Here is a 26,789-nt window from a genome sequence, read left to right as displayed (position 1 = left end):
TCTATTCTTGTTTCCTTTGGCATTAATAAATGGCATTAATGTGCGAACTTCTCTTCTGAATGTTACATTTTACTCTAAAATGTTTGTGTAGTTTATTTTGTTCACCTTTCACAATTTTAAATTAAATGTTTCATTAAATTTTAGAGTTTAAATGCACCAGTAATTTTCCTTCTGTGCAATCAATTTTGCAATTTCTGCCTATTTAATATTGTTGCCAAGAGAAGCTGGCAATTTTTGATAGTTGTCTTTTGACATGTGAATTATCACTATTTTCAGATTAAAAGTACAAAGTGTGGGGATTGGGGGCGAAAGGGTATTGGTTTTGTTTGGTTTTGGTTTGGTTTTCATTTCAAGTTTCTGGTAAAAATTCTACCCATGGGATATGTTCCACACAGGGTGATTATACTGGGTTCTGGAGCCTGAACCTCTGGTCTGGTACATTCTATTGTGGAAAAGGGATTGTTTTTGAATTGTGGGTAGTACAGGAAGTACGAGTCCTACAGGAATCCATCGGATTTGGGGTCGTGGGTCCCTTTTATGAATAGTGGGTAATATGAGTCCTACGGGAATTGATCAGGGATTGTGAGTTAAACTCTCACCACAATAGGTGTCTGTGAATCTCGAGGGTACATTCTGATTGTGGGTTAGAGTCCCACCCGAATCACAGGGGTGCATTCAGACTGGGGGTTAGAGTCCCACCTGGAGCATCTTTACTACATGAAGGGATTGTTTTTGAATTGTGGGTAGTACAGGAAGTACGAGTCCTACAGGAATCCATTGTATTTGGGGCTGTGGGTCCCTTTTATGAATAGTGGGTATTATGAGTCCTATAGGAATTCATCAGGGGTTGTGGGTTAGACTCCCACTGCAAAAGGATATACTGGCCTTGTCTCTATATGGGATTTGCGGTTGTCTGTTTTGGAAATATCGGTCTGTTGTTATTTTAAGTGTAGAACTGCAATTCCTTGTCTTGTATCATGATAAATGATTGATTTGTAATTGCGAAAGCGTGAGTGAGTGACTGAGTGAGTGAGATGTATCACTGATTTGAAGTGAGTGTGGACTCTGGATCTGCAGTTCTGTTATCCTGCGAGGGAAACAGCCAGAGAAAGACGAAGCGTAAGGTATGTGAAATTACCAAAAGTGTATGTATGCTACCCCTTTCATGCTGGAAATGAATGTTATCTGATGTATGATCTGAAGTGTAGAAACTGAAAAGTTCTTGAAGTTTACTGGGAATTGGGTTTCACTTGCCCTAAGTGTAACCTTCGATCTAATTGGGACAATCAGTGGTCAAAGGCCAAAGTTGTTAAATTTTTTGTCAGTTTGGAGGAGAACAAAGTTAGTGTCATATTCCAATTAATTATGTTTTGTTGTGGCAAGGATAAGTGGGATGAGGTGCTGTATGTGGATGCCTGTTTATTTTGTATGGAGGGCCAGAGATTTTAAAAAGTGTGGTATTAAGGAGGATTAAAACTAGTAAGAAAGATTGTCGTAAGTTGGTGAAAAGGGATGAAGGTGTGGAAGATGTGCAGCTGTGGGTATCCTCAGCTTCCCCTTCCCACTGCAAGGGGAGTGAAAAGGGGGGGGCAAGTGGGCAATCAGAGGAAATGGATTTCAGTCCAGCAGCAGGGAGAAGGAGACACGCACTTGAGGTGGAGGGACAGCTTGTTTATGTTTATGTTCATGTCCCTTTTACAGCGTCAGACCTTTTAAATTGGAAACAGTCTGTGGGGTCTTATCGGACTAATAGAAAGGGGATGTATGGGCTAAGGCATATAACCCCATTGGGGGGATAGAGACCGTCCTCATTACTAAGGAAAAGCGAATAGTTTAGGAGGAAAGTTTAAAAAGGGGAACAGAAATATGCACAAGATGGTATTAACCTGGTTAGAAAATGCAAAACTGGAAAAGAAACAAGATAAGGAATCAACTGGAAACAAGAAAATATTTTGCTAAATCATTTGAGAATAATTCTTCAATGTAAAGGAATTTACATAGTATAAAGAAAAGGGGGGAATTGATGCAAAGGGTTAAAACTTTCTAACATGGTAACAATGAAATGGGCAGGAAGAATGTGGCCAGGGTGGGAATCATTAGGCAGGATAACTGATTTATTGCAAGGGCAAATGAGAGGTGCTACTGATAAGCTTAGAGAAAAGCCAGACAAGAAGTTCTGGCTTGCTGCATCAGCATTTCTCGCCTAAGTGCAAAAATTCAAGGCCCGGGGTTAAAAGTACACTGTGAAGAAGACTTCAAACCTTCCTCCCAATGACCCTCGCCCACAACTACCAGCATGCATGCAGAGATGGGTGGAATCTTATGTCAATAACTTGTAGGAAATTATTTGAATAACCCCATTTCTTGTATGCTTCTGTAATGTGTATGTATGGAGCACGCGGCAGCGCAGAGCAGAGAGCGGCAGCGCAGAGCAGAGAGCGGCAGCGGCACCGGTACCGGTGTGAGCTGTGCCTTTAAATTGCAGAGGATTTGAGAAGGAGTTGGGCTTCCCAGAGACGGTGAAGCCAGGGCAGAGCGAGGAGACCCGAGTCTGAGCCGGAATCCTGCGAGGATAAGGAAGGCTGACGTGGCAGGAGGCGGGGCTGTGAAGGGCGGCAAGGTTTAAAAAGCAGCCATTTGGCAGCCTCCTCTGAGCACGCAGCAGCGCAGAGCAGAGAGCGGCAGCTAGCTTCCAGAGGGCAGGCGCGAGGGCAGGCAGGGAGCAACTAGTAGCTAGATACATCATGGTCACAACGCGGCCAAAAACCATAGTGAAAAAGAATGTGGGGACTCAGACGGAGCTCCCAAGCAGGCATGCAGCAGTGCAGGTCTCTGGCTGCAGTGAATGCCTGTGCCTGGCACTGGTATCAAAGGGAACCAGTGACACCGCATGTGTGCGGTGTGAGCAAGTAAATGATCTCCTCAGGCAGGTGGTTAAACTGACAGAGGAGGTGGAGAGACTGAGAACCATTAGAGAATGTGAGAGGGAAATAGACTGGTGGAATCACACCCTGAGGCAGGGGCAGATGGGAGAGGTTGAGGAAGTGATGGATCCCCCCCCCTCCTGTCACCAGACAGAAGGAGAGGACTTAAGAGATATGAATGAATGGAACTAGGTCCGGCCTCGGAAGGGCACGAAAAAATCCTCCCAACCCCCTCCACCCTCCCAATTGCCCTTGAAGAATAGGTATGAGGCCTTGGAAATTCAGGGACAGGAAAATGTAGTTACAGAGGTAGACTTACCTAGTGAACCACCTAGGACTCGTCAGTCACCCCGTGTCCTTAGGACTTCTTCAATCAAGAAGGAAAGGAGAGTAGTTGTGGTGGGTGACTCCCTTCTGAGCGGGACAGAAGGGCCCATCTGTCGACCGGACCCATCCCACAGGGAGGTCTGTTGCCTCCCTGGGGCTCGGATTAGAGATGTTAAAAGGAAACTCCCTAATCTTGTGGGTTCCTCTGATTACTATCCACTGCTGATTTTTCAGGTTGGCAGTGATGAAATCATCACAAGAAATGTAAGGGCAATGAAGAGTGACTTCAGGGCCCTGGGACGGCTAGTTAGGGGGTCTGGAGCGCAAGTAGTGTTTGCCTCCATCCCTCCTGTAAGAATGGGTGGGGAGGTATATAGGAAGAGTTTACAGGTCAACGAGTGGCTAAGAGACTGGTGCCAAAGACAGGGTTTTGGCTTTTTTGATCATGGGATGCTATATGAGACACCTGGCCTGGTGGTGGCAGGTGGGATGCACCTGTCCCAGAGGGGGAAGAGGCTTTTGGGGCAGGACTTAGCAGGGCTCATTGAGAGAGCTTTAAACTAGATGTGAAGGGGGAAGGGGAGAAAACTGGGTCTGTTAGGGACAAACACAAGAAGAACGAACCGGGGCCCGAAGGCAGGTGGTCTAGTCCCACCAGTGTGCTCTGTTTGTTTCCTGAAATGTCTGTATACTAATGCACGCAGCATGGGGAATAAGCAAGAAGAGTTAGAGGTCAGTGTACGGGCTAAGGGTTATGATCTGGTAGCAATAACAGAGACTTGGTGGGATAGGTCACATGACTGGAATGTGGCCATGGATGGTTATGTGCTTTTTCGGAAAGATAGGGCGGGGAAGAGAGGTGGTGGAGTTGCTCTTTATGTGAGAGAGCAACTAGAATGTGTTGAGTTTTGTGCAGGGGCTGATGAGGGGCAAGTTGAAAGTCTGTGGGTAAGAATTAAGGGGCAGGCTGGTGTGGGCGATACAGTTGTGGGGGTCTACTACAGACCTCCTGATCAAGGCGAGGAGGTTGATGAGGCCTTCTACAGGCAGCTGAAAGCAGCCTCGCAACTTCAGTCCCTAGTCCTCATGGGAGATTTTAACTACCCCGATATCTGCTGGTTGACTCACACAGCCAGCTTTTCACAGTCTAGGAGGTTCCTCCAGTGCATTGATGATAACTTCTTAATGCAAATGGTGGACAAGCCGACTAGAAGAGGAGCGCTGCTGGATCTTGTACTAACCAACAAGGAAGGCCTTGTTGAAGCAGTGGTGGTCAATGGCAGCCTTGGCTGCAGTGATCATGAGATGGTAGAGTTCAGGATCCTGTGTGGAAGGAACAGAATACCCAGTAGGACCAGAACCCTGGACTTCCACAGGGCAAACTTTGGCCTCCTCAATCGACTGTTAAGAGAAATCCCATGGGACAAGGTGTTAGAAGATAAAGGGGCTCAAGATAGCTGGTCAATATTCAAGAACCACTATTTGCAAGCACAGGATCAGAGCATCCCTATGGTTAGGAAATCTAGTAAGGGAGCTAGGAGACCAGCATGGTTAAAAAAGGAACTGCTGGGAAAACTTAAGTGGAAAAGGAAAATCTACAGATCATGGAAGGGGGGGCTGGTCACTTGGGAGGAATATAGGACTGTTGTCAGAGGATGTAGGGAGGCAATTAGGAAAGCTAAGGCCTCCTTGGAACTTAACCTTGCAAGTCAGGTTAAGGATAATAGAAAGGGCTTTTTCAAATACATAGCTAGCAAAACTAACACTAGAGGCAATATTGGCCCACTAAAGAATGAGCTGGGAGCCCTGGTGACAGAGGATATAAAGAAGGCAGAGGTGCTGAACGCCTTCTTTGCCTCTGTCTTTACTCCTGCAGGGTTTCCGCATGAGCCCCAGATTCATTTAACCCCAGAAGTAGTCAAGATAGATGAAGAGTTTGACACAGTAGATGAGGATTGGGTTAGGGATCAGCTGAGTAATCTGGACATCCATAAGTCGATGGGTCCAGACGGAATGCATCCAAGGGTGCTGAGGGAGCTGGCGGAGGTCATTGCTAGGCCACTCTCCATCATCTTCAATAAGTCATGGGTAACAGGAGAGGTGCCTGAGGACTGGAGGATAGCAAATGTCACTCCAGTCTACAAGAAGGGCAAGAAGGAGGACCCGGGTAACTATAGACCGGTCAGCCTCACCTCCATCCCTGGAAAGGTGATGGAACAACTTGTTCTTGTCACTATCTCCAGGCATATCAAGGACATGGGGGTCATCAAGAGCAGTCAGCATGGTTTTATCAAGGGTAAATCATGTTTGACTAACCTCATAGCCTTCTATGAGGAAATTACTAGGTGGATAGATGATGGAAGAGCGGTAGATGTGGTTTATCTTGATTTCAGTAAAGCATTTGACACCGTCTCTCACAGCATCCTTGTAGATAAGTTGATCAAGTATGGGTTTGGTGATCAGGTAGTGAGGTGGATCAGGAACTGGTTGAAAGGAAGGAGTCAGAGAGTTGTAGTCAATGGGGCAGAATCTGGTTGGAGGGGCGTGACTAGTGGAGTCCCTCAGGGGTCGGTACTGGGACCGGTGTTGTTCAATATCTTCATCAACGACTTGGATGAGGGTATAGAATGTACCCTCAGCAAGTTTGCTGATGACACTAAGCTGGGAGGAGTGGCTGACACACCAGAAGGCTGTGCTGCCATTCAGAGAGACTTAGACAGGCTGGAGAGTTGGGCAGGGAGGAACAAGATGAAATTCAACAAGGGGAAGTGTAGAGTTTTGCATTTGGGGAAGAACAACACGAGGTCCCAGTATAGGTTGGGGGCTGACCTGCTGGAGAGCAGTGAAGGTGAAAGAGACCTGGGGGTCCTGGTAGACAAGAGGATGACCATGAGCCAGCAGTGTGCCCTTGTGGCCAAGAAGGCCAATGGCATCCTGGGGTGCATTAGAAAGGGTGTGGTTAGTAGGTCAAGAGAGGTTCTCCTCCCCCTCTATTCTGCATTGGTGAGGCCGCACCTGGAGTATTGTGTCCAGTTCTGGGCCCCTCAGTTCAAGAAGGACAGGGAAGTGCTTGAAAGAGTCCAGCGCAGAGCTACTAAGATGATTAAGGGAGTGGAGCATCTCCCTTATGAGGAAAGGCTGAGGGAGCTGGGTCTCTTTAGTTTGGAGAAAAGGAGACTGAGGGGTGACCTCATCAATGTTTTCAAATATGTAAGGGGTGAGTGTCAGGGAGATGGAGTTAGGCTTTTCTCTATGGTGACCAGTGATAGGACAAGGGGTAATGGGTGTAAGTTGGAGCATAGGAGGTTCAAGTTGAATATCAGAAAGAATTTTTTTACTGTAAGGGTGACAGAGCCCTGGAACAGGCTGCCCAGGGGGGTTGTGGAGTCTCCTTCACTGGAGACATTCAAAACCCGCCTGGACACATTCCTAGGCAATGTACTCTAGGGGGCCCTGCTCTGGCAGGGGGGGTTGGACTAGATGATCTTTCGAGGTCCCTTCCAACCCCTAGGATTCTATGATTCTATGATTCTATGAAGCCAATAGCTCAGCTCAAGAAAAGTTTTTACCCCACAAAGGACAGAGCCACTAATAGATGCCCTGGACCTGGAAGAGAATCACAGGCCAACAGAAAGGCATGTGTACAGATAGATATAAGCCCTACCAGTAAGGCTGCTTTGAAGGGGGCACATCTCAAATGCCTCTATGCCAATGCACAAAGCATGGGGAATAAACAAGATGAGTTATACGTCTGCCTTCCTTTAGGGCTATGATGTTATTGGTATCACTGAGACGTGGTGGGACGGCTCCTATGACTGGAGCAGTGGGATGGCTGGGTATAAACTGTCTAGAAAGGACAGGAAAGGCAAAAGAGGAGGAGGTGTTGCTCTCTACATCAATGACCAGCTGGAGTCCATGGAGCTCTGCCCGGGGATGGATGAGGAGCTGACAGAGACCCTATGGGTCAGGATTAAAGGGAAGTCAGGGGCAAGTGATATCATAGTAGGGGTCTGCTACAGGCCACCCAACCAGGATGACCAAGTGGATGAGGCCCTCTTTAGACAGAGAGGAGCCGCTTCACACTCGCAAGCCATGGTCCTCATGGGGGACTTCAATCACCCCAACATCTGCTGGAGGGACAACACAGCAAAGCACCAGCATTCCAGGAAGTTCCTGGAGTGCATTGATGACAACTTCCTCCTCCAAACTGTAAAGGAACCAACCAGAAAAGGAGCTTTGCTAGACCTTGTTCTCACCAACAGAGACAGGCTGGTAAGCAATGTAAAAATCAATGGGAGACTAGGCTGCAGTGACCATGACACTGTAGAATTCAAGATCCTCAGGGCAGTGAGGAAAGTGTGAAGTAAGCTGAAGGCACTTGATTTTAAAAGGGCAGACTTTAGTCTCTTCAAATATCTCCTTAGTAGGGTAGAATGGGATAAAGTCCTGGATGGGAAAGGAGCCCAGGAAAGCTGGTCCATTTTCAAGGATCACCTCCTGCATGCCCAGGACCAATGTGCACCAATTAAGAGGAAGGCCAGGAGTGCCAGGAGGCCAGCATGGATGAGCAAGGAACTCCTGGACACACTTAGGGGTAAAAACTAAGTTTACAGAGAATGGAAGGACAGATACCTGGGAAGAAGTACAGAGAAGTAGTCAGAGAAGCAAGAGATCAGGTTAGGAAAGCAAAAGCACAGAGAGAATTGCATCTGGCAAAGGAGGTTAAGGACAACAGGAAAAATTTCTATAGGTATGTCAATGATAAGAGGAACACTAGGGAAAATGTGGGACTACTCCAGAAGGAAACGGGAGATCTGGTCATCCAAGATGTAGAGAAAGCCGAGGTACTCAGTGACTAATTAGCCTCGATCTTCACCGGCAAGGACTCTGGTCTCATCCTCCCAAGTTGCAGAAGCTAAAGGCAGGGACTGTGAGAAGGAAGATTTGTCCACTGTAGGAGAAGAGCAGGTTCAAGACCACCTAAAAAACCTGAAAGTGCACAAGTCCATGGGGCCTGATGGGATTCACCCGCAGCTCCTGAAAGAACTGGCGGATGAAGTTGCAAAGCCACTGTCCATCATATTTGAAAAGTCATGGCAGTTTGGTAAAGATCCCAACGACTGGAAAAGGGGAAACAACCCCCCCATTTTCAAAAAGGAAAACAGGAAGAACAAGGGAACTACAGACCAGTCACCCTCACCTCTGTGCCTGGCAAGATCATGGAGCAGATCCTCCTAAAGGCTCTGCTAAGGCAAGCAGATAACAAAGGGGTGATTGGTGACAGCCAACATGGCTTCACTAAGGGCAAGTTCTGCCTAATTTGGTGGCCTTTTATGATGGTGTCACAGCCTTGGTGGACAAAGGCAGAGTAACAGACATTATCTACCTGGACCTGTGCAAAGCATTTGACACTGTCCCTCACGACATTCTGATCTCTAAACTGGAACGATACGGATTTGATGGATGGACCACTCATTGGGTAAGGAACTGGCTGGATGGTCACACCCAAAGAGTTGTGATAATGGCTCAGTGTCCCAATGGAGATGTGTGATGAGTGGTGGTCCTCAAGGGTCGGTACTCGGACCAGTGCTATTTAACATCTTTGTCAGTGACATGGACAGTGGAATCAAATGCACCCTCAGCAAGTTTCCTGAAGACACCAAACTGTGTGGTAAAGTCAACACGCTGGAGGGGAGGGATGCCATCCAGAGGGATCTTGGCAGGCTTGAGACGTGGATTCGTGCAAACTGCATGAAGTTCAACAAGGCCAAGTGCAAGGTTCTGCACCTGGGTTGAGGCAACCCCATGCACCAATACAACTTGGGAGGAGAAAGGATTTCGGACAGCCCTGAGGAGAAGGACTTGGGGGTGGTGGTGGACCAGAAGCTTAACATGAGCCATCAATGTGACGCTTGCAGCCCAGAAAGCCGACCATGTCCTGGGCTGCATCAAAAGAAGCATAGAGAGTCGGTCGAGGGATGTGATTCTCCCCCTCTACTCTGCTCTTGTGAGGTGATTTTCTGTCTTCTATTTTTCTTTTAGCTAAGTCTCTTGTAAGTAGTTGCACTTGCTGAAATTAACAGCAAGTTTCTCAGACAGTGTATGTTTCTAGGACTGATAACACTTGATGTTTATAGTTACTGCTAGAGACTGGTATGCAGAGCCAAGGACACTGCTCAGGTCTGAGGAAAACATTTTACCCTCCAGGAGGATAAAAAGGTCCCACCTGCAGCCCTCCTTTGGGGAGGACTGGACAAGATAGATGCCAGAATTGACCAAACAGAGTATTCCATCCCATATACGTCATCCTCAGTATAAATTTGAGGGATCACGAGGGCCAAGCCATTGATTTCCTACTTCCAGTTTCCGGCTGCCTGCCCTTCCTGTCTTTCCTGCTTCCCTTCCTTCACCCGGCATTCTGGAAGGATCCCGTCCGTTCGTCTGCCTGTGGTCCTGATCCATGCCAGCCCATATCTGTGTGTTCCTGCCTCCAGTTCCCAACTGCTGCTGACTCCAGGGTTCCAGCCTGGGCTTTCCCAGGGCTGCCCTGCAGCCTTGGTGGTGACGTGAGAGCTATTGGGGGAAGAGGGGGGAGGAATGTGGAATCCATTTTCTTGTATATTTGTATATATTTAGTAATTTTTCCTATTTATCATTACTGTTTCATTAAAGTTGTGTAGTTTAGTTTCCAACCCATAAGTCTCTCTCCTTTATTCTCTCTCCTTTCTTATCAGGGAGGAGAGAGAGATTAATAGAGAGCGTCTGTTACTCGGTTTAATTGCCGGACCAGTGTTAAACTGTGACAGATTTATTGGCGCCCAACGTGGGGCCCGAGCTAATTGGCTTGAGTCCAGTTCAAATTTTGACTAATTTTCCTGAATAGTTTGAATATCAACTCCAGTGGAAGAATGGCTTTGCTGAGCTGGAATCAGACCTTGTTCTTTAAAAATTTCACAGGGTTAGAGATTAAACCAATCATGCCGTACCTTTGGTATTTAGGGTATGTGACGTATTTTTGCAACCGGAATGAGTGTTACTATGTGGGTTTTCTTTCGTAAGAGCTGCTTAAGAACCATCATTACAATATGGTCCTCAATACTGATGTATATCATGGTGCATGATGCAGTAGTATTTCATACAGAGATAAAAAACTTGGTTGGTAATTACACTCCCAGTTTTAATTTGGGAAATTATACCATTCCATCGTATTTTGGGCTGACTCCACCAGATTTTAGTAACAATAGCATTTCATTTCTCAATCTTCTGGTGGGTGTTGTTAATTTTTCTCATATATTGGTGAACAGTAACACAAAAATCACAGTAATGAGATTGAGCATGCCTTTTCAGAGGCCGAGAGTTGTTGTTCGGAGTGAGAGCTGCTCCTCGTACAGAGAGCACCCCCACTCCTGTCTCTGCAGCTGCTTCTCGCCCCCCCCTCATGCAAGGGCACAACTCAGATAAGGCCGGCCAGCATCGCCAGTGTTTCTGCTACAGTTGCAGCTGCTGTCTCTACCCCCATAGACACTGCTGCTGCTCAGAAAGCAAGCCCTGCTGCTGCTACTGCTGCAGATACCACAGCCTCTCCTCCTCAGCCCACACAGCTACTTGTTGACCCTGTAACTAGGAGAAAAGGAAAACAATGGAAATCAGAAATGAGCCTTAACCCTTCCAGGTCTGAACGAGATGACCAGGTGATAGAGGAAATAGAGGATACTGCCTCTCCTCATAGAGCAGCTAAAGCAGAGTCAGCTGAGGACTCAGACTCAGAATCTGCTCAGTCCTATTCCATGAGAGACTTGCGTACTCTGAGAAAAGACTACAGCCGTTTTTCAGGTGAACCACCTCTCACTTGGTTACTCCGATGCTGGAAGGAAGGGGCTGCTCCCATAACATTAACTCTGAAGGAAGCTAGGCAGTTGGGATCCCTGGCCAAAGATGCAGGTATTGATTGGGCATTTGGGGACAAGGCTGGAACCACCAGTCTGTGGAAGCAACTCTTGTTAGCTGTAAGGGAGAGATATCCCTATAAAGAGGAAATAGACTGCCCACAGGTCAAAGCAACCAGATTTGAAAAACCCGCCTGGACACGTTCCTAGGCAATGTACTCTAGGTGGCCCTGCTCTGGCAGGGGGGGTTGGACTAGATGATCTTTCGAAGTCCCTTCCAACCTCTAGGATTCTATGATTCTATGATTTGTAAGGATAAAAGTGTAACCGAATAACTAAGTGGTGTGCGTGTTGGGTGGAGCTATCTCCTGTTATGGCGAGCCTTTCTCTTGGGGACTCGGCTCTTCTTCAGGAGCTCTCTTGCCATCCCTCTCCTCAGGCATCTTCATCTCTTCTCTGCTTCTGGGAGCATGCCTTTTATTTTGCCCTTCAGCCCCGCCTATTTCCGGCTGGGGTAGGCCCTAATTATTGGGCACAGCTGGGCCTAAGCTCCCAGTTCATTATCGGCGACACCTGAGGACTTGTGGTTCTCTCTACAATCTCCTGTGCACCCAGCACCATAATAAAGAATAACTTGCTTAATAGTCTTAATCTTTGTGGCTATTGAGTTATATCGACTTTCTCAGCATCAACATCATTAGTGGTTCTAGTATGGTCACAGACCTTTTGTGGGAGAATGATATTGATTCATTAATCTCTGAATGGAATTCACAACATGATTATTGTGGATCCTATGCCAGCTAATTGAAGATACAGATTACATGCTGTGATTCACTAGTATCTCACCCCATTCATTGTTAGCTTTCTACCAGTCTTACTTTCCACCCTTTATTATCACTGCCCATGTGTCAAGTTTATATAAACTGTCAGTTACTAAGTTTGACCCTCAACAAACCATGAATAGCTATGTTTAAATTAGATACCAGATTTTGCTTGCTGATCTAGTTTCTTCCATGTGACTAAAAGAAGGCATGCTCAAGTGTTCTGGGTTGATGTGGTGCCATTTTTGGTAGCAGGGAAGGGGTCCCCCAGAGGGCTGGGTCATGTAAGTATCTACGATTAGCTCTTCCAGCTCCAAAATGCATGGCCCTGCCTTAGGCCATCAGTGAACAAAAGTGCTCTGCGATTAACATATTTAAGAAGGGGATATACAGAGTAATTAAGATCAGGGAAGAAGAGAAGGGGCAGGGGAGAGAAAGCAACATGTGGAGAGAGAACAACACCGTAGGAGAGCAAGGCTGGTGAGAAAGGAGAGGGAGAAGGTGCCTGAACAGAAATTTTTCTCTACATCCCATGGTGAGACGGCAGCCTGTCCATTGCACCCATGGAGAATCATGGTGAAGCAGACCCTAAAGGACCACGGCAGAGCAGGTGTTGTGGACCTGCCATCCACAAGGAATCTCGTTGGAGCAGTTGTGGACCTGCAGTCTGGCAAAGATCACAGAGCAGATGTTGTGGACCTGCAGCCGTGGAGGGGACTGTTCCGACCTAGTTTGTGGCTGAGGGCCACTGGCACTGGAGCAGTTTGCTCCTGAGGGATTGTGGCTTGCAGGAGGGACTCAGGTTGGAGGGATTCATGAAGGACTTTCTCCCGTGGGAGGGACCCCACACTGGAGTAGGGGAATGTGGGAAAAAATCCGCAGAGGCTTAAAGGACGACACGCAGTCACCAATATGGTTAAAGTGAAGTCGTTTATTAACAGTGGACACTCGCTTTATATAGAGCCTTTGTTTATATAACGATATCTTGCAGGTGGCTATATCTTGGACACAAATTCTGTTCTCACAGAACTTCTGCTGGCTTCCTCATTATCCTGTTATTTCTTCTTTTCTACTGCCAGTTCCCTTATCTTTTTCCCATAGCTCATCTTTCAGTAACCTTGCAACTGGGTCTCAAGGCCCTCAGTTTACTCTAGCTAAAACTAAATAGTCAGGATTGCTCACATGTCTGTTTTCTTCCAGACAGTTTACCAACATATCCCCCTTTTTGTTTTGAGCAATCCTGACTTACTTCATCACGTGAGATAACATGCTAATAATACATTGCCATAAACAACATACTAATAATACGAAAGCATCAAAACCAATAATAACAATATAATTGATAAACCTTGTCTAATTAAATCTCTAAGCTATCCCCATATCCTTAAGTGGTTTAACCATTCATTTAACCCAATATATGCAACAGTTAATTTTTCATGTTATCTTAATCAATCGTTTTTGGTTGTGAATTGACTCTGAATGATCAGATAAATTCATGCAAATACACTCCATCAAAGTCTTCACAAACATAACCTAAAAGCTAATAATAAAAAGTCAGTGGCAGCACGATATTGTAAAACTGCATGTCTGACACTATCAACATCTTTTAGCATCTGTGTTAAAATACCAGAAGTTAAGTTCGTCTACTTAGCAGTGCAACAGAATAGCACAATCAACAATCAACACATAGACAAGGGATCCCATAATCAACATATAAACGATCACATGAATTACAACATTAACAAGAACCTATTATCAATACAATATGAAAAGCACATTTCACACTGCAGTGGAAGGACTTAAATACCTTTTTAGTATGAGGAAGGTCTGGTGTCCACTGGTGCATAGAACCAAGAGGGTAGAGGAGGCTTATCCGACAAAAATTCGTCAGGGAGCCCCAAAAGCGTCCCCAGACCCCTCCCGGGTCACGGCACAGTGGAGTCCTGGTTTCCTCCATGGATGCCAAATTGAGGCCCAAAAAGGCCTAATAAAATTGTTTAGAGACAGAATTCCAAGCCTTTAAACAGCAAAGGTACACTCCTTCCCCCCCCCCCTTTTTTTTTTTTTTTTTTTTTTTTTTTTGCTGTGGTGTCTGCATCAGGGCTCATTTTCTGAGCAGCAGCAGTGTCTGTGGGGGTAGAGACAGCAGCTGCAGCTGTAGCAGATACACTGGCAATGCTCACCAGCCGTATCTGAGTTGTGCCCTTGTGTGCGGGGGGACAAGAAGCAGCTGCAGAGGCAGGAGTAGGGGTGCTCTCTGTACCAGGAGCAGCTCTCACTCTCCGCCGCAACTCTCGGCCTCCGAAAAGGCATACTCCTTCTCATAACTGTGGGTTTGTTTTTTTGTTGTTGTTTGTTTTTTTGGTTTTGTTTTTTTTTTCTTACTCCTCACCAATATAGGAGAAAAATTAACAACAACCACTAGAAGATTCAAAAATGAAATGCTATTGCTCCTAAAATCTGGTGGAGTCAGCCTGAAACAAAATGAAGTGGTACAATCTCCCAAACCAAAACTCAAGTGTAAATACCAAGTTTTTTTTTGTTGGTTTTTTTTTGTTTGTTTTTTTTTCTCTGTATGAAACACCAGTGCACCATGCACCACAATATAAATCAATATTGAGAACCATATTGCAATGATGGTCCTTAGGCAGCTTTATCTCCTTCTAGCATTTGCTCAGAAGCTTCTAACAATTGGGCTGCTGTAGCACCTTTTGGGAGTAGTCCTAATGCTCATTTAGTTGTTTTTTTTTTAGTATTGTCATATGCTGACATATAAAAAAATTTGTTTTCATCTCTTCTGTCAAATCGGGATGTGATATTACCACTGAATATAAGTGATCCACAAATTTTGGATATGGATATCATGAACAGTTTGCAAAGCTTTATATACCAGTTCTTGTGAAAGTTGTAACACTTCAGTTTGAAACCATGCCTGCAAATCTGCACATACAAAAGGACCAGCACAGAGTAACATTTGTGCTTGCACTCCATATAATGCATCGGTGTTCTGTCTAGGAATCGCAGCTTCATTTTCACACAGCATTTGCCATTTATGATGAAATTGCAATTGTTGAGAAGGAGTTAACAGAGTATTAACAAGCATTTTTGTGTCATATGGCGTCAACTATTGAGCAGTAAAAAGATTGCAAAATAGATTGAGTAAATGACTCAAACCGATTTCAAACCGTACTTCACAATGGCAGCTTTGGCTTCTTTTATCATTTTCCAATCTAATGCGACCCATTGACCTCCTCCTCCTGGTCCCACAATCACTGGAAAAGCCATCGGACCCATATTGGGAACCATTTCTCCTTCAACTATAGCATTTTGAACAATTCCCTTCCACTTAGTTACTGGATACACACTTCCACCCCCCCACCCCCCCCACTATCCCCTCCACCACCCTCCCCTCCCCATGTTGGATCTGGAAGAGGTGGAGCAGTGGGTGTTAAAGGGTTAAGGGAAGTAGGAGCAGGGATAGGGAACGGATCAGGGGATAAAAATGGATTAGTGCCCCTGGGTTGTTCAGGGTGTTCCCCGGAGCAAAAAACTAGGGTTTTTTCAGGGGTATACTCATCCTTGGTCTCCAGTTCTTTCAGTTTTTTCAGCAGTTCCCTGAGTTGCTTGTCTCTGAGTCCCAGTTCTTTCCTTGGTTGTTGCTCTATAGCAGGCACTGATGGTGTTGACAGGTGAAGCAGAGGATTAATTGATGGCAACTGTGGTCAAGAAGATAAATCAGGCATCGGAGGTGGAGAGGAAGGCAGCTGTGGCAGAGTGTTCGGGAGCCGTGGCAGGCGGGCAGGAGGGGGGTGTCTGCATTCCAAGGTTCCTCACCTGTGTTCTCCGGCTTCTCTCCCTCTGGGTCCTCCGACGATTCTGGTGGTGTTTTCGGTCGCTTTTCATTTTGCTTCTCATTCCCATTTTTGCTTTTCATCTGACCCCCCAGGGTCAAATGGCACAGTTGGCTGAGCTTGAATCAGTATAGTCCCTTCAGGTGCTGGTGGGGGTATTTTAGGTGTCTCAAATAACTGCCTAGAGGTCAAGTCCATATTTTGAGCATTCATCGGTATTGGTAGATCAGGTGTTAAGGCAGCAAACGTTGAGGCTGCTGCTCTTTCACTTTTCATTTCTTTTAAGGTTTCTCTAATCAATTTCCAGAGTGTCGCTAAGCGTCGTGCCTCCTTATCTCCATCGCTAATTTTATCCCATAGGGCAGTACCTATGGCTTCCCAAGTAGGTAACTCAAAAATGGTACCCATCGAGGGGATCAAGTCTCTATCCCGTGCCCATTTCAGTAATTCACGTAAGGTCCTGCCTTCGTGTGATAAACCTCTCTTAGAGAGAATACATTGGAGGAGCTTAACTACTGCCTCTTCTTCTTTAGAGAGTGTAGACCCCATCTCCTCCCCAGCCGCTCACCTTTTTCTTGGCAAGATTCTTCAATTCCGAGGTACCTCTTTCGTTCCGTAGCCGGGCACCAGCTACGTAGACCACCGGGGCAGCAGTCTCCTTTCGACTGGCTTCTCCGCTCCTGCCGCACCGTTCCTTCGGTCGGCTTTCTCGCTGCCCTCTCATCCCAGCTGTCTTCATCGCTCCTGGAAGCAACAGCGAGAGGGTCCCTGTTCGGACGCCAAATGTGGGAAAAAATCCGCGGAGGCTTAAAGGACAACACGCAGTCACCAATATGGTTAAAGTGAAGTCATTTATTAACAGTGGACACTCGCTTTATATGGAGCCTTTGTTTATATAACAATATCTTGCAAGTGGCTATATCTTGGACACAAATTCTGTTCTCACAGAACTTCTGCTGGCTTCCTCATTATCCTGTTATTTCTTCTTTTCTACTGCCAGTTCCCTTATCTTTTTCCCATAGCTCATCTTTCAGTAACCTTGCAACTGGGTCTCAAGGCCCTTAGTTTACTCTAGCTAAAGCTAAATAGTCAGGATTGCTCACATGTCTGTTTTCTTCCAGACAGTTTCCCAACAGGGGAAGACTGTGAGGAATCCTTCCCCCCCGAGGAGGAAGGAGCGGCAGAAAACAACCTGTGATGTTCAGACTGTAAACCTCACTCCCTGTCCCTCTTTGCTGATGGGGTGAAGAGGGAAGAGATATTGAGAACAAAGAACTTTGGGCTCGGGAAGAAGGGGGGGGGGGAAGTATTTAAGCTCTGGTTTGGATTTTCTCTTTGCCCTGTTTTGATTTGATTAATGATAAATTACATTGATTTTTCCCCAAGTTGAATCTGTTTTGCCCATGACCGTAATTGGTGAGTGAAAACCTCGTAGCCCTTGTCTTGACCTACAAGGTTCTAGGTGGATTTCTTCCTTGCCATCCCATAATGGGGAGAGGGGGTGTGAGTGGCCATGTGGTCCTTTGGTATAGGCCAGGCTCAAACCATGACATCAAGGTAGCTAGCTCTCCAAGCTTTGCATTACATACGAATGTGTATGATTACATATAGCGCATACATGCAAATGAAATCAGAAAATCAGCATCTTTGGGATTGTTACTTGGGGAAAACCACTATACTGGTGATTCCTTTTATTGGCATGCTGACTATTATGAGCCAATTCATTCTTGCTGAATCAAGTGATCATGTAATTTCACAGGAGCTAGAGAAAAGGAGAAGAATTGAAGAAGCATACAATAATGCCATGACAGAACTGAAGAAAAAGTCCCACTTTGGAGGGCCAGATTATGAGGTACAAAGTCTGCTTTTGATATTTTTAAAAATGCTAAGACTTAAAGAATGGTTGGTTTCTTAAAGGAGTGTGTGTGTGTGTGTGTGTGTGTGTGTGTGTGTGTAAAACAAGGTCTTTGTGAAAGCTTTTCTTTTTCTGCCTTGGAAACTGAATGGAATATAAATCCTAGAATTTGAAGTTTACCTTGAATTGATCAGTAACTTGTCACTGCCCCTTGAAATGTGTTGATAAATACAGTGATTTTAGGTTCTGTTTCACCTGTTAAGTTGCATGTTTTAACATTGTTACAGTCCGGAGTAACATTAAATTTATTTTGGTTTTGGATCCATGAGAACAAAGTCCAACCATAAAAGGGTTGGGTGCAAGCATAGACTTTTATTTGACAATTGGCACAAGCAAAAATGATAGAACCCCATGAAAGTATGGGGGATATGTTGCCAGGCAAAAGAGGGAGAGAGGAAAAGGAGAAGATATAAGAGAGTTAGAGTCACCACCAGGGGTCCAGCTGTCCAGCAAGTTTCTTCAAGATGGCGTGCTGATCCTGGACAGGGTCAGATGTGAGATGGCGGTGGGTCAAGATGCAACAACACAGCCACAGAATAGCCGCCTTTTATACCCCCAGCTGCTGCAGAAGCCAAGTTCATTAGCATCAGAGCCATCGAAGACAGGCTCGCCTGGAGCAGGGGGGGGTGGGGGGCTTCCGTTTACTTGTTGACTTGGTGCAGAAGGGCAAAGCTTCCACCAATCCCCATCAATTCTTATCTCTTCCTAGGCGCCACTCCCCACTCTGTTCCATCAACCTTAGACAGATACATTACCATAAGTACAATCAAGGTGGTTTCCTCCACCCTAGCAGGACCATTCGCTTTAAAAGAAAAATTCCAATCAGAGTGGAATCTCACAAACATCTTCCTCCTCAATTTGGTTATTTAGTCAAATCTAAGGCTCTTCCGAAGAATAATGTAATGCACCTACTATGCAGTTTGCATAATTTTTAAGAACTTGACCCTTTTATTTATGCTAATTGAGCATATATATACTTACAAATAATAGACTGGGAAATAGTACTAATATGTTGGAATATTTAAAAGATACTTAGGGCTTAGGCTCTGTTGTAACTGAGGCACTGTAAAAGGAAAAGTTGGATAGGAATTTGGACTTTGTATACCTGGTTATGAACCCAGCTGCTTCTCCCAGATATCCCTGTTGTAAAGTAAGTTTTTTAAATTTGCTGGACCAGTTTCTTTTAAAATGCAATAAAAGCAGTAAAGTTGATTTTCTTAAATTACTATTTTACTTAGTGGGCACAAGTTTTTAGACTCAACTCTACCTGTTGCTTATTGTTAAACTGTTCTTTCCAAGAATTTTCAATAGCGATCCCTAGGATTTTTTAATCTTGTTATGCTTTGAGCACACATCTGCAATCTACCTTAGGGCACTGGAATACTTGGAAGGAGTCTAACTACACAAATATGTTAATATATTTACGAACATGCTAAATATTTATATTATTAAATATTAGAATAAAATAAAAACAAAATAATAAATATAATTATTAATTTAAATTAAGAAATAATATATTGTGAATATTTATTTATATTTAGCATTTATATATGTTAATTGAAACCAAAATCTGATGTCAAAGCATACTGACACTGTTACTCAGTTTTCATTTTCCTGGGTTTTTTTATTATTTATAGAACTACCCCTAAATTGTTGTTAAAGAAAATAACTTTTTTTAACAAGTAGGGTTTTCAGATGGATTGTAATTTAAGAATATTGGTGAAAATATTTGGGCAAGAAATTTCCCTCTGTCAGTTATACGCATAATATATAAATATCTATTTCTAATGTTAAACTTTAAAGGTGCTCTCGTGTATCCAAAATTTTCAACTGGTTTTGTGTTTTATGCTAGGAGGGTCCTAATAGTCTGATTAATGAAGAAGAATTCTTTGATGCTGTTGAAGCTGCTCTCGATAGACAGGATAAAATGGAAGAACAGGTATTGATACTTGAAAAATGTGTTAATGATGAGCACTTCATAGAAGACTTCTGTGACTTACAGTCACAGTACTGGGGTGCATTTCCTGATACTCTAGATATTTTATACTGATACTTATAAGTGAAATTCACTACTCCAATATTTTTACAGTTAAATATCATTGCTTAATTGTAATTTTGAGAAAGTAAATTCACAGCTTGCATAGAAAAGGATAGTATAAGTTTTAAGCTAATTGAATGTCTCTGGTTTTAATTCCTAAATGTGTATTAGTCCTATATAAAATTTATCTTTATATGTACCAGATATGTGTAGACTGTTCTATTTCTCTAACTCTTTTCTTGAATACACTTCAGTGACAAGGATTAAAAAGGGATAGGATGCATGTGATTAAATATATATATATCTATAATATGAGAACATATAGTAGTGTTTAAAATGAGAGGGAATAGCAAAGTAGTAATTACTTTGTCTTAAAAGTGTTTTGGGTAATGAAGTCAGTGAATACAATGACTTGGTTAAGAATTTTAAGACTTTCTAGTGGGCATACAGTACCCAACAGAGTTTATCTATGTTGGGGTCTCCTAGCAGAGAGTAAATATTTTGAGTGACCTTTGTATTACAACATGGATGCAGCATCTTTAATTCTACCAATCTGTTTTGCTTAACCTGGAAATAGACCTTGAACTATAGATGAATGGGTTATTCAGTCTTGAGGCCCATTCACTTCCTGAGAATTGCAGCAGGATGACAACTTCATATCTGTCATGGACAGCATTAGCTGTTGTAGTCACTATATAGATACAGGATGCCTCACTCTGTTCCATAGTCCACCCAGTAGCAGCTGACTACCAATAATTAAACCTATTTTGTTGTAGTCCCAAAGTGAAAAGGTCAGATTACACTGTCCAGCATCCTTACCTTCAGGAGATGCATGTTCTGCTGTGGGGACTCATAGATTTGTCCAAAAGGTAAGATATTTCTCACTATTTCTTCTGAATAATGGGCTGACATATTTCTATATAATATTTTATATAGGTAGGTGTGATTTTTTAATTTTGTTTTTTACATTTTATTATTTTTAGGTGTTTCTAGTATAACTTTCAATGGTTTACTCATTTTCATTTGAAGCAGCTGAAATTGAAGAAGGACTGTTTCTGTCTTGGCTCAAAAAAATACTGATTTAAATATCTATTTAGAATACTCTTGACTTTTATCGAACATGTTGGTTAGAGATGATATTAAAGGAAAAAAAAATCCCAAGTTGGCTACCCTTAGTGGTTTTTAGAGACCTCCACCAAAATTCATGTAATTGATTTAAAAAAAAAAAAAAAAATCCAGTCTCTTGCTTTAGGATCAGTTGACATTTTTAGTGTTACTGGAAATGCTATGCCTTTCTTAGGGCTTCACTGGGAGAAAATTACATAATAGGTGCATGAAATCAGCATTTACTGCTGTGCTTGCTGCTTATGGTGCTTTTGTTTTTCTTCATTATCTTATGCTTGCAAGTTGGTACTGAATGCTCTGTTGTGCCTTTGTTCTGATTTACTTGGTTTTTTTTCTTTGTCTGTCTCTGGTAGCCCTATAGTCACACTTCCTCCATGTCTTCCATTGTTATAGTCAGTGCCTCTGATGTTCACAGATTCAGCATCCAGGTACTGTATTAATGTGTAAAGGAGGGGTTGCATATCTTTGCTGTATTTCATCCTCTTCTTTAGAACCTGTTTCTTAAGTCACTGCTTGCTTTAAACTAGTATGTTGAGACCAAAAAAAGTTCTCTATTCCTATACTAAATGGTTGTATTTACATTCTGCTTGCATGCATATCACTTGTGCAGAGGCACAAATATTGTGAAACTGTTGGATTTCAGTAGATTAAATAAAAATGCCTACAACTTGAAGATTTTGCATTTCTGATTATAATAAATGCAATAAAATAACACCTGCTTTGTGTAGGATGGAGATGGTATTTTCTTCAAAATAGTTTTTCTTGCTCTTAAATCAAAGGATTAATTTTGTCTTTAAAATTTGTTTGTCACTTGTAAATGACATTAGGATACTTAATGTGAAGGCTCTCTAGTGTATGTAACTTTTTACCTCTACAACTAGTTTTATTATTGAAAGGTCGTAAAGTGTGATGTTAACAAACAAGATTGTGGATATATCACATCCCACCTGGTGGGCAACTCAGGGAGATTCAGACTGGACTCCTTCACAGAGAAGAGCCGAGGTATGGTTAGATCCAGTCCTTCTCTCTCCTGTGCCTCTCAGTGAGGGTTGTAAGGGTACAGTTAACCTTTTCTAACTGGGGTAGGATGTAGCATCCTGAAAAGAATAATTGTCTCAAAACATCTGCTCTGAGAAAATGGATACTGCACTCGAGTGGAGTCCTCATTTGATAAGCCACCTAGACTCTGTTCTCTCAAAGAGAGACCTTCATTTGGGTAACCACCCTGATAAACGGGGCCCTCTTCTCGCAAGGAGAGGCCCTCATTTGGTGGTCATCCTAAATGGGGTCCTGCTCTTGCAAGAGCAGCCCCTTCTTCAGTGATTATCCTGATAAGCTGAACATTGTCCTTGCAAGGGAGTTCTCTTTGATGGCTACCCTGATAGGCAGGACACTGTCCTTATTCGATAAGAGACAGAGGCAGGCAAGCTGTACCCTGCAGAGGCAGAGTGATATCTTGTGTGTGCCCCAGGTGAAGCCACTGAAGAGGGTGCATGTGCAGAAATAAGGGTTATTGCTGTGTCATCCCATCTGGAGGGCCCCAAGTGAACACCTGGCTGCACAAGATACACCAAAGTCCCCCCAGAAAAGGTTGGGACAGGTAGCATAAAAGAGGCACACTCGAAATGCTGGATGGGTGGCCACCATCCAAGGACCACAACTTCCTACCAAGACCATCGCTGGATCCAAGGGTGGTGATATCTTTCCTATCTCTTCTTTATCTCTCTCAGTGTCTCTGTTTCTAATCTTATCTTGGCACATAAGGGTAACATAGTTCCTAACTTTGTTAAATTTTACAACCTATTGCTTTGTTAAGTTTTGTTAGTTGTAACCTGTTTAATTTCCTTAAATTTTGCTAAATTGTAATCCATTGCTTTGAAAGTATCATTTTGTGAAATTCTGCTACTTGTAATCCATTGGTTTGAAAGCATTGGGCCCAGGATTGGACCCAGTTGCTCTTAATCTCCTCTCTGAAGGAGTTTAGAAAACAAGGAGGTCCAGTCCAAATCTCCCTGGGTCAACCCCCTCTCTGGGGAACTCTACCCATGCCCACTCTGTGGGATGTAACACCGTATCCAATCTGTGGGATGCAATATTTGGTTTGGGCCCCCACCTCTGGGGAGCTAAAGTGAGCAGTGATAGTGCCACACTCACCTTGTGGGTTGTGATACAGGGTTAACCCTCTCTACTTAATCTCTTAACAACACATTTGGCAAGATTACCCTCTCGAAAACCATTACCCAGGAGGCTTATACAAAACACATTTTTAATTTAAATTGGGGTAAGATTATAAAGCTTGTCAAAAACACACAGCACTATTACTCTCAAGGCAACGGGTTACTACTAGCAAAATTTAGAAAAGTAGTACTCTCAAAACAACAGGTGATAACCAGCAAAAATTTAGCAAAATTAGAAATTATGTTACCCTTATGTGCTGAGAGTAAGGTTAGAAACAGAGAGAAAGAGATGAAGAAAAAGGGGACAGAAAAGATATCACCACCCTTGGATCCAACAATGATCTCAGCATCATGTTGTGGTCCTTGGATGGCGGGTGCACATACCCAGCATTTCAAATCTGTTTCTTTTATGCTGCCTTGCCCTGCCTCTCCTAGGTGAGGCTTGGCCTAGTTTGTGCAGACTCATTGTAGGGTTCGAGAATGTTCTGGGAATGAGTCAGTGGGGCATAGGGGTCCAGGTGGTCACCTGACCTACTCCCATTCAGTTGACTGAGCAATGACCCTTATTTCTGCATATGAGCCCTGTTCAGTGGCCTTACATGGGATTTTCACAAGAAGGCGCTCTGCCTCTGCAGAACCCCTCTTGCTAGCCACTGTTCCTTATCAAATAAGGACAGTGCCCTGCTTATCAGGGTGGACACCAAATGAGGAGCTCCTTTTGCAAGAGCAGTTTCTATGTGTCTTACTGAATGAAGAACCCACCCAAATGCAATGTCCAGTTTGTCAGAACATTTGTGTCTGTTTTAAAACAATTATTAATTTCAGGACTCTACAGGGTATGAGAATTTTTACCGAAGAGTTCCACTATATTCAATTATCCTTCAGAAAACATCTGACATCCTCAGTATGTGAATGTAGTCATAGTGACATATATCAGTAATGTGCAAAATTACTTTAGGTGCTTGCTCTGAAGATCATGGTTTAGAGTTGAGTTAGATAAGTGAGTTCATGTGCTTGGTCTTTATTATAAAAAAAAAATTGTTCAGGCATAGCATTCATGCCTTTAGTTTCCTTCTGCTGTGGTCCATATAGGCTTGTAAATATGGGGCTTCCTTCAGCTATCTGCTCTCTGTGTGAGCAGAACTCTAACACTTAAGGACTTGCTTATTGGACTGTAATCCTAACACTTGCCTTGACCTATTGCAGTCAGTTAATTTCTGGAACTTGAATTTATTGCAAGGGGGAAAAGTATACAGGTAATAATGTACAACATTATTAGTGATATCTCTAAAATTCAATTTTGGAGTATTAGAAAGCAGGCATCCTTTATTGTGGTGCTGGGTGCACAGGGGATTGCTTCAACCTAACAGTGCACATCTACCTGTCTGAGCACAAAAGTTATATACAGGTTAGATATGCATATTCATTAGTTTACTGAGAAATTATTAGCATATTGTCCTGGTTTGGACCAGGATAAAGGTAATTTTCTGTCTTGTACTTTTCTTTCAGCTAAGTCTCTTGTAAGTAGCTGCACTTCCTGAAATTAACAGCAAGTTTCCCAGACAGTGTCTGCTTCTGGGACTGATAACGTTTGATTTTTATAGTTACTGCTAGAGACTGGTATGCAGAACCAAGGACACTGCTCAGTTCTGAAGAACATTTTGACCACTGGAAGGAAAAAAGGAGTAAAGAGGTCACACCTGCAGCCCTCCCTTAGGGAGGAACAGACAAGATAGATGGCCAAAATTGACCAGAGTATTCCATCCCATACACATCATACTTAGTATAAATTTGAGGGAACACAAGGGTCAAACCCCTTCCTGCTTCCCCTTCCTCGCCTGTCCCTGTTTGCTTCGGCATCCAGTGAGGATTTTGTCTGTTTGACTGCCTGTGGTCCCAATCTATGCCAGCCTGAATCTGTGTGTTCCTGCCTCCAGTTCCCTACTGCTGCTGACTCTTGGAGTCCAGCCTGGACTTTCCCAGGGCTGTCCTGCAGCCTTGGTGGTGACGTGAGAGTTATTGGAGGAAAGGGGGGAGGAACATGGTATCAATTTTCTTATATATTTTTATATATTTAGTAATTTTTCTTATTTATCGTTACTGTTTCATTAAAGCTGTGTAGTTTAGTTTCCAACCCATAAGTATCTCTCCCTTATTCTCTCTTCTTCCTTTATCTGGGAAGGGACAGGGATTAATAGAGAGCATCTGTCATTCCGCTTAATTGCCAGGCCAGTATTAACATGACACATATTCATTCAATTTCCTGGAACTCATTAACATTTGCAAATGCCCTTAGTACATTCTTACTTTTGTCCCTCAGTGTTTGTTGGGGGTCTTCTGGTGGTCTTCAGTAGTCTTCATCACCATGTCTACCAAGTGAACTCAGTTTTAACGCATGCTTAGTCCATCCTTTGTCTTGTTCAAATCATCCTCACATACAGGAAACCATCCTTTTCTTGTGTGGTTTCCTTTATCAGTCCCATTCCATAGCATGGTGCCCCAAGTCTTCCACTTTATCTATCCACTGCATCTTTACATAGTTTAGCCCTTACAAAAGGAATTAAAAAGTATGCTTTGTTCTTCCACTCTATACCTTATTAAGGAAAGAGTCTCAAGTCCTGGGTATCAATAGGGTCATCTATGTTTGGTAATTCAAGTTTGGTTTTATTTGGGAGGAGGAGGGAAATCAAGTAATAGAAAGCCAGCTTGATTCCAAAGACAGAATCTGTTTTCTGTCAGGCTATAGGTACATGGCCAGTTCAATGTAATGGAAATTTATAGTCATTAAAATATGCAAACCTTCTTATTATCATAAATAAGTTCTTTACCCGGTTTGCAAAGTCCAATCCACAAAGACGATATATCAGGTTTATAACAATCTTGCACAGGATCAGGTGCTAGCAGGCTAATGCCAAAAAAATAGCACACCATAGTGACAGGACAGAATATTTATACAGTAGAAGTGGAGATCCCATTGTAATGCTTATCTCTGCATAATCAGAGGGTAAGGGCTAAAATGGAGTAGTGGTGCTTTGGCTTAAGGCTGTGATTTTTAAAATCATGATAATGAGACTGGTTTATCTCTGTTCTGCTGACTTCATGCCCCTTAAGCAAAAATCGAGGTTAATGATGCTTCCCTGGGGGGGGGGATTAATCCTCTTCCTGTTTATCTGTATGGTCAACGATGCATGCAAGATTTTTCCCTGTAGTGGAGCCAGTTTATCAGTCCTTGTCAGGTCAGCAATTATCATCCTCTAGCATAGTCATTCCAAGTATGTATCATTCCAAGTATCCGTTTTCCAATTCCAATTCCAAGTATCTAATTTTCATCTCATGCCTGTGGATCCATATGGTAAACCTGAGTATCAGAGCACTAGTGTGGCTAAAAATCTAACCATTTAAAAACAAATCTGAGGTCAATATTCTGTTAATGGCTTAATTTAATTAATAAAATTGCAATAAGCAAAACAGCTCTGGGTGCGTGGGGAATCTCCACTCCGCTCACACTCACACAATTAAAGTTCTGGAATTACCTTTTATTGATTACAACTCTATCCATATTCAAAAGAAGGTGGGTTTACGTACATATTCATCATGTCATTATAATATTCATGATAGGCAGAGTCTGGGCAGAGTCTTTGGGGAGATATATGGGGGTCATCAGGGGGTCTTTGGATGAAGTAAGAGGTCTTCCTCAAGCTTGAACTTTTTACCTTTCTTGATTT

General features: G+C 43.4%; 1 protein-coding gene across 2 annotated transcripts in view; it reads left to right on the top strand.

The window, feature by feature from the left end:
• Positions 1 to 26,789, top strand: part of LOC139789117 (ceramide transfer protein-like) — a 220,094-nt gene that overhangs the window by 176,993 nt on the left and 16,312 nt on the right. Inside the window, exons 8-11 of one of the 2 annotated variants that reach the window (XM_071729642.1) lie at positions 17,569 to 17,661; positions 19,577 to 19,663; positions 20,539 to 20,631; positions 21,241 to 21,315. In XM_071729642.1, the coding sequence (XP_071585743.1) occupies positions 17,569 to 17,661; positions 19,577 to 19,663; positions 20,539 to 20,631; positions 21,241 to 21,315 (348 nt within the window). The remainder of the gene's footprint in view (positions 1 to 17,568; positions 17,662 to 19,576; positions 19,664 to 20,538; positions 20,632 to 21,240; positions 21,316 to 26,789) is intronic. The other variant, XM_071729641.1, reaches the window with a different exon arrangement.

Source organism: Heliangelus exortis, chromosome W (assembly GCF_036169615.1).
Source record: "Heliangelus exortis chromosome W, bHelExo1.hap1, whole genome shotgun sequence".
NCBI classification, from domain to species: Eukaryota; Metazoa; Chordata; class Aves; order Apodiformes; family Trochilidae; genus Heliangelus; species Heliangelus exortis.
Note: the sequence above shows the minus strand (reverse complement) of the source record. Positions and strands in the feature narration are given on the sequence as shown.